This window comes from Falco biarmicus, chromosome 15 (assembly GCF_023638135.1).
Source record: "Falco biarmicus isolate bFalBia1 chromosome 15, bFalBia1.pri, whole genome shotgun sequence".
Taxonomy (NCBI): Eukaryota; Metazoa; Chordata; class Aves; order Falconiformes; family Falconidae; genus Falco; species Falco biarmicus.
Window position 1 is genome coordinate 2,828,445 of NC_079302.1, and position 8,537 is coordinate 2,836,981.

Consider the following 8,537-nt stretch of genomic DNA (forward strand, 5'->3'; position numbering starts at 1 on the left):
TGTGGAATGGTAGATGCTTCCCAAGCATCCCTGGGCCCTGCCAGGCGGCTGCCAGCCCCTGGGAACAGCCAGAGCCCATGCGACAATGCTGCAGCCAGCACTGGCATCCCGGCCATGTGGCATCACTGCAGCTGGCAAAGCCAAACATCCCTGTGATGTGATCGGGTCCCTGGCAGCTGAGGGCAGTATCTCCATCCCAGTGCGGGGATGTGACTGCATGCACGATGCACCCCATCCACATGGCTCCCAAAAATTCTTTGCCCACCACAACCCGTCACCCGTCCCCGAAAGCACAGCCCCGGTCGCAGGCTGGGGAGGGGTTCTGGAGCAGAAAAACCCCAACCCACAGGGCATGGCCAGAAAGAGGGAAAGGAAAAAAAAAAATAATAAAAATGGACTGGAGGTTTTTCCCTCCCCTCGCACTCCCTTCCCTACCTTCTTTTTGAAAAACATAATTTATCTGTGTATTATCAAGAAATCCAGACACTTTAATCAGTGAGCTATGAAGTCAGTATTTCCATTCTTATCTAGCGGAGGAGTGGAAATGGAGAGCAGATAGGCAGCTCCGAGCCGGTCCGTGGTGGGGAATGTTAATGGGAGGAGCGGCAGAGCCATTGGCTACCGAGCTGCCGCTATCGCTGCCATTATCGGGGCGTTATCGAGGCAACCATCGCAGCGCAGTAATGGGGCCAGTTCAACTTTCCGCATTATCATAGGAGCTGGAAGTAGCATGAGAGGCCTCAGCTGGGAGACAGAGAAGTGAGCGAGCGGCCAAACTTCCCGGCGGAGCAGGGGGGGGAAGCTAAAAGCAGCTTTTCCTCCCCGTAGTCCCCTGAGCTGGGTGATGCGCAGGGTGATGCTCTCCTGCTCGGGCATCCTCCTGCACATTCCGGGTGCTGACCCTGAGGCACATCCCCAATGCCCTGCACGTGCACCCTGGGTACCAACCCTGCTGAGCATCCCCAAAGCCCTTGGTGCCGACCCCGAGGTGCATCCCCAAAGGTCCAGGCACTGACCTTGCTGAGCATCCCCAAAGCTCTGGGTACCGACCTCACTGAGCATCCCCAAAGGCCCGGGCACCAACCCCCAGCTCACCAAGGACAAGAGAAAACAATGCATCTACATTTCATCAGATGAACAAATTAGAGGAGCACATTTCCTCCACGCGCTATCAAACGGGAGATGTCAAGAAAATATGTTGATGTGAGAAAGAGGAGATAAAGAATTATTTTGGAGGAAAAAAGCCGTGGAAGGCTCTTATCTGGAGTGACTCATAGGCACACACTCCTTAACCCCACTGCAGCCCAAGGTCAGCAGTTACATTCCTTTCGGCATTTCATCCCTTCCAAAAAAACATGTTGCTGCAGGAACAATGCAGAGCCTTTGCCGGGCAGCCATCGGAAGAGGGAACTGTATTACCCCCGAAACACTTGAACTTTCCTGATAAAATAAGCAGTGGGACAGCAGCTTGGCCAAGCCAGAGCGTCCAAAAGCCCTGAGTCAGGCAACAAAAACAGTCATGGGACGTGTCACAGAAAAAAAAAAAAAAAAAGAAAAAGATATATTGGCCTCCTGCTCCTATTCCTGCTCTTCTCCAACAGTGGGGAGCCGATTTCTTCTCCGCCCAGGAAGAAAATTCCATGCCCTGGGCACAGCCATAGGAGTCGGAGCCAGAGCGTGATGTGGGGCTGGCAGAGAGGAGCTTTCCACTTTTTCTTCTTAAATAATAAAATCTTAAAAGCACAAGGTTTCTCCGCTCCTGCCATCTCCCCCACTTACTCTGACCAGTGCTCAGAGCCGCTCACATCCCTCTTGCTGGGCAGGCTCGGGTCCCAGTGCTAGCCTGTGCTGCCGTGTGGAACATCTGGGCTGGTTTTCTCTCTGCAGCATCACCCTAGCCAGCATTTTCCAAGGCAAATAATTTATTTTAAAACAGTTAGACGGACAGCATGCATGGAAAACATCCTCTTCCTTTTCCCAGAACAGGTGTATGTGACCCCAAATTCACCAATCCCAAGCAGGGCACAGTGGCTCCTTCCCCAGGTTGTGCTGGCCTTGCCGCTCCCAGTTTGGGCAGCGTTGTCCCTTCTCTCCCAGGGATGCGGGTGGTGTCGACTCCACGGCTGGCACAGGGCTGGGAGCGTCGCACAGCATGGCATGCCCCAGGGATGCTGCAGATTGTGCGTGTGGACACAGTGATGCTGGAAGGCTTGGCTCCCCAGTGACTTGATGCCATGTTGTCTTTGGGATGCTGCCATCGCTGGGTGGCTCCGCTGACTCCCTGGGGAGGGACGGGGCTGCCCCTCTCCAGGACCCACGGATCACCTGTGCCGTGGCACTATCACCTTGCACAATCCACTGCAACACCCGTGAGGAAAGGCTTGCTTTCTTCCCAAGCCCTGATTGCCGAGCTGGCCGGCTCGCAACTTGGCGAAAGGGGAACCTGCAGCTTGTTAGGTGGCCTCATGATTCACGATGGAAAATAAGACCTTGCCCAACAGCACAAGTTCAGATCCAGAGCCGTAAATCCCAGCTGGAGGTGGCTTTCCTGCTCTGACATGAGATGCTGGGGATGGTCCCCACGGTGCAGGCATCACCATGGCTTCACGCCTGCTCAGGGAGGGGTCAATGCGGGGGTGTCCCCCAGGGTTGCAGGAGGTGGAAGAGCGGCAGCAGACACAAACCAACCCAACCCCAGCACCCACAGGCCCTGGAAGCAGCCGCCTGCCAAAGCTGCCGCAGCCTTGCTGGCGCAGCCGCCAGTACCTTCCCGCCCCGCGGCTGCCGGCAGGGACGTGTGCCGGGGCTCTCAGCAGAACAGGTTTTGCCGTGCTGCCAGGTACCCCACACACTCACCCTTTGAGCATCCTGCACGCATCCTCCCTGCCCGATGCAGAGATGAAGATGGCCAGGGCGGGCCATGCTGGGGATATACCCCAAGCAGGGTCCCAGAACGGGCTTGCAGGATGCCCTGGGACATGTCCCACAGGCAGCAAAGCACGGGGCTGGCGGCATGGGGCAGCCCAGAGCCCTGTAAATGGATGTACTGTTCCAGTGAGATGTCAAGGCATGCTGTCCCACTGGTCACCACCTGCCGAGCACAGTGTCAACCCCTGTCCCAGACACAGGGCCTGTGGGGATGCTCACACCTGGACCACTGGTCATGGAAGAGGAGAAAAACTTCTTCCAGCGTCTCCTACAGCTGGTCCAAACCCTCCACCGAGCAGAAGCGTGGCTTCCCTGTGGTGCTGCTAAGTTACCATCAGGAAACAGCTGGCGATGGCTGAGAGAGCTCACCACGGCAGGCTGCGGCTCTGCCAGATGCATCCCACCAGCACTGCAGTATTGCCAGCCCAGCCTGGGTCACCCCATGCCTCGTCCCACCGTTGGGGACCACGATGGGTCCTCACCTCTGGGAGCCCCCAGTGTCACCCACAGTGCATCCCAAGAGTCTGGCAGCAGCTGGGATGGGCAGAACTGCTGCAGGAGCAGATGTGCCACAAGGCTTTTCTGCCTGCACCCCTGCCAACACCAAGCCATCACTTTGGGATGCCACTCAGTCAGGGCTGGCAAATGCCTCGGGGGGTCTTGCACAAGAGGGGAGGGGCTGGCAGGGAAGCAGGCAGCGTCAGTGGGTGTAGCAGACATGTGGGACACAGGGATGCCACCCTCGGGATGCCAGGAGCCCAGCATGGGGAGGGGGCTGCAGTGCTGAGGCAGCCCCTGAGGAGGTGCAGAAAATACTGGTTTTGGGAGCGGAGCTGGGAGGCCCTGCCAGCACCCAGCTCATCTCTGGGGAGCCATCAGCAAACCCTCCCCACCCCACCGCCCACCCCAGCCCAGAGCATCCCTTCCCTGGCAGGTGCGGATGGGGAAACTGAGGCACAGAGGCTGGTGGTGATGGAAAAGTGCAGCATCATCGTAGTGATGGGAGGTGGTGGTCGGGGGAAAGCAAGTGGAGGCAGTTAGTCACCTGCACGGACCGAAAGGAAAGGAGCGAGTCAGCAAGCGAAGGGAGCGGGAGAGCAGCGGGCAGGAGGCGTGCCAGGAGCATCCCACGCCACCAGCTCACCACGCCGCAGCTAAAAATAGACACCGAGTTGGCCACTGTCATCTTTACAAGAAACGCAATTTTCCAAGCCCCTGAGAAGGATGGCTCCCACAGTCCAGCAGGCACCACGACCCCCCTGCTCGGCACCACGACTCCCTGCAGGACCAGAGAGCCGCTGAGCTTACAAAAGAGGAAAGGAAAAAACCAAAAAACAAAAGCTGAAAAAAAACCAAAACACCCAGCCCAAACCACTTCATCAAGAGGCGGCAGGGTTTAACAGAGCAGATGCACTTGTTATCTAACACCATCTAATAGCAATTAAAGAAAATCCACACACAAAAAAATATGACAGTGCTTTTGCCACCCTTCCCCAGCCCCTGCGCTTGCTGTGGAGCAGAACCGGAGATAATGATCAAGAAGGAAAGTCAAAGCTCTCATCAAACTAATGCAACATCTGCAGCTGATAACAGGCACTGGGGAGAGCTCAGCTCTCAACGCTTGTTTCACAGCACACATGGGGGGGGGGGGGGTAACACCACACCTTGAGAAATGAAAATACATACGCAGCTGCCCCCCATCAGATAATTAGAGCACCTGCATTAATCACATTTGCAATGGAACAAATTGCTGGAGCCCTTTCGCCTCTCTTTGCTGTGTTTGTTGTTGTAGCGAATCCTGCTCAGGTCTGGTGGGGAGAGATAAGGGGTCCTTATCTCCCCTGGCAATCTCTATCAGGATGGAGATCAGGCCTGGGCACTTATCAGGAGCTCAGATCTGCTGTAGCTGAAAGCAGAATAGAAAGGAAAAAAAAAAAGGGGGGGGGGGGAGGAAAAAAAACCCCCACCAACAGGCCCCTGCAACTACTACAAAAATGTTCACTTCCAGTTAATTTTGGAAGGAAAAAAACCCCAAAAGAATAATATCTATATTAGAACAACAGAGGGAGAGGCACATCAGCAAGATGAGATCAATCTCCCGCTTATCAGTTTCCCCCATCGGAAGACCCGGCGCTGCGAGTGCACGCACAGGCAGCTGCCAGCAGCCTGGCGCATCAGCTGTGTGCCCGCGCTCCCATGTTTGAAGTTAATAAATATAACAGGCTATCTGGGTTGGAGATCAGCTCCTGCTCTCTATCAGCCCCTCACATCTATCTACCAGCAGAACAAAAGACAGAGGGGGGAGAGAAAAAAAAAAAAAGAAAGAAAAAAAAAGAAAAGAAAGAAAAACCAAAACCCCTATAAAGCAGCAGCAGCTGCAGGGAGGTTGCTGGGTTTTACAGCCACGGATGGAGCGGGGGGTGAAAAGCAACTGTCCTCCCCGGACAGGTACCCTGCAAAATTAAATAAATAAAATTCTCTGGGTGTTTTCTCCGCTATTGGAAGCCACCATCTAGATGCAATCGGCTTTCAAAGCCTCACCACCGCGTGCCAGCGGTGCTGTGGGCAGAGCGAGTGCTGCCGGGGAGGGGGACTTGGAGGGACCCTGCTTCACCGGTACCCCCAGACCCCTCCATCATTACATTGCTCCAGCCCAAAAAGCAAAGAAGAAGGTTAAAGCAGCCGGTTAAATATAGTCCGGTGTCTGATCTTTGTCTTATCGCTCTTGGCAATCGCCCGCTCGCCCAGCGATCTCCCCTGCGAGCCTATCTGTGCATCGCATCGAGCTTTCAGAAAAAACAAAACCCAAACCCCAGAAGAGACGAAGCCAGAGCAAGAACATAGCGTCACCCAGGAAAATAAAATCAGCAGATACCAATCTGGAGGAGGTTTTTAATGCTCCAGCTGAGATGATAAAAAGGATAGACTTTGTGGAAACAGGTCCGGTCTGTACATGAGAGGAGTCTGGTTACCGGAGCCCTGATTCATGCATACCTTCCCTCGGCGGGCAGAGCTGTCGGAGGCAGCGGCAAGGCGCTCTCGCCGCGCTCGCCGGCTCTAATGACTGTTTTCATGTTGACACATACAGGAAGGGTTCCAAGCTTTCAGCTTTTAATCAGTTTTGGCCATCGCTGGCGGCCTGAGATCAGCCTCCCACTTTATCATTTCTTCACATCTCTGCAGAAAAGCAGCAGAGGAAGGAGGTACGAGCCGCCTTCGCCCAGCCAAGCTGCCACGGCCTCATCCAGCCCCGTTTCCCCCCTCCTCCACAGCACCCAGGGCCACACTGGTGGGTGCTGGGACCAGGTGGGCACCCCAGCATCGGCGTGTCCCCCATGCGCAGCTGTCACCCACAGCGGTGGCGTTATTTTGGTGGCTGCGACGCTCCTGCGCGCTTCGCTCAACGCTCCCGGTTTAATGAGCTGGGGTTAGCCAGGGAGGGATCGCTGGGCAGCCGGGCTTTTTGCCGAAAGAAAGCCGCAGAAGTTGGATAAAGCTAAAGGAGAAAACTATCACCACCACCAAAAAAAAAAATAATAGGAGGCAGCTGGGACTATTTTTAACTCTACCAGGGTAAAAGTCTAGCTGAGCTTTATCACCAGAGCAATCACCCCAGGCAGGGAAACAGGTAGGTGCAACTCAGCCTTGCAATTATTTCAAGAGAAAGATAAAGCTAGATTATCACATGGTGGCCAGCCTTCCCTATCCTCCCATCTCCCTCTTATCGCCTGCTTCCATCGACTCGAGGGGAAAAAAACACACGCACATACACACACCAGAGAGGAAGGGAGAAGAGCCAGCTCAGCCCGTCACCGAAAAACTTCCAGCACTTTGCAGAATTTCTCAGCACAGCCGGCACATCCCCACCGGACTGAAACCAGATCCCAGCCAATGGATGGGATCGATGGATGGGATCGTGGGGAGCGTGACCCTCCGGAGATGGCCGCTCGGTGCGGGGAGACACGGATGGTGGCCGAAGGCCTGCGGGACCCCCGGGGGTCCCTCCTGCTGTCAGCCCTGGTTGTCACGGCCCCATCCCCACCCGGGCTGCAGTGCGAAGTGGGAGCCGAGGGGCCCCCAGGCAGGGCGAAGGGTTGAGGCCAGGATGGCCGGCGGGGACGATGGCGGTCCGCGGGGACGATGGCACACGCGTCCGGTGGCACCAGCGGGGGGTATCCGTGCGGAGAGGGGAACCCCTGGCAGGGTGACAGTGCCAGACCCAGGGCTCGGGGCTGCTGGCAGGGCTGGGGTGCCCGGGGCGGGACGGGGGGGGTTGGAGTCCCGCGGGGGGTCTGGGGTGCCCCTCGCCCTGCTCACGGCGCTGGATGGGAGGCAGGCGGGGGAGATAAGATCACAATTTCAGGCCGTCCCGACAGAGCGATGTTATCAGGACGGGACTTGCAGAACGGAATATTTTAAAGCCTTATCGGGGCCCCATCGGGAGCCGGTACCGGAGCCACCGCGTTGGCGGGGGGAGGCGACGGGCAGAGGGAGGCGGCGGCGACGGAGACCAAAGCGGGGCGGCCGGTAGCGGGAACGGGCACCGACCGGGGCCGTCCCGGGGGGGTACCAGAGTGGGGGTGTCAGGTAGTACCGGGGGAGGACCGCGCTCCACCGGGGGCGGGGGTGCTGGCGCCGAAGGGGTGGTGCAGTAAAAAAAGAAAAGGGCGGGGGGGTAGGACAGAAAAGCTGGCGGCAGCGGGGGGGCGCCGGTACCGGACACTCACGTTTGATCTGCCGGGGGTTGCTCTGTTTCCTCCTGGACATCGCTCGGCGAGGGGCGAGCCCGGCGCCCCGGCTGGCGGCTGGGCGGGCGGCAGGTGGGTGGCGGCGGGCGGGCCCCCGGCTCCTCGCATGCCCGCCCGCCCGCCCGCGCTGCCGGGCCGGGGCCGGGGCCGGGCCGGGCCGTGCGCGGCGGAGCGGAGCCGCCGCCGCCGCCGCGGGATTTTCTCAATGGGGCGCCGCGGCGGCTCAAACCCGCGGAACGTTCCACGGGGGCGGGGCCTGCCCCCGCCGCGCACCGCCGCGGCCGCCCATAGGCCACCGCCCCCCCCCTCAGGCCACGCCCACCGGATGGCGTAGCCGCCGCCGCGGCGTGGGGCGGGGCGGGGCAGGGCAGGGGGCGGTGCCCGCCCCCCCGCTGGGGGGGCCCGATCCCTGCGGGGGCGCAGGCGCCGTCCGCCGCCGGGGTCCCCAAAGCTTTGCGAATGTCCTCAGCCCCATTTTGGGGTGACACGCCCCCCCCGAGGGCCCCGGCCCCCTGCCTTGGGACCGGTGTCCCCCACACTTGGGGGTCCTGACACTGCCTTGGGGTCCCCAACCCTCATGCCTGTCCCCAAACCCTCATGCGTGTCCCCGACTCCCACTTGGCGTCCTCAAGCCTCCTTTGGTATGCCCAAGCTGCTTCCTTGGGACCCCAACCCCCTCTTGGGGTCCCCAACCCCTCTTGCATGTCCCCAACTCCCACTTGGGGTCCCCAAGCCTTCTTTGGGGTCCCCAGACCACTCCCATGGGACCCCAACCCCTCCATGGAGTCCCCAAGCCCTCCTGCATGTCCCTAACTCCCCCATTTGGATTCCCAACATGCTCGTTTGGCACTCCAGTCCTCT

The 8,537-nt window shown here is 58.5% G+C and overlaps 1 protein-coding gene across 1 annotated transcript in view; it reads right to left on the reverse strand.

Annotated features, from left to right (window-relative positions):
* The window catches only part of ZFPM1 (zinc finger protein, FOG family member 1), a 34,980-nt gene extending 27,105 nt beyond the window's left edge, over positions 1–7,875 (reverse strand). Inside the window, 1 exon segment of the mRNA XM_056360888.1 lies at positions 7,656–7,875. Coding sequence (XP_056216863.1) covers positions 7,656–7,695 — 40 coding nt within the window. The 5' untranslated portion in view covers positions 7,696–7,875.
* Positions 7,876–8,537: the final 662 nt, after the last annotated feature.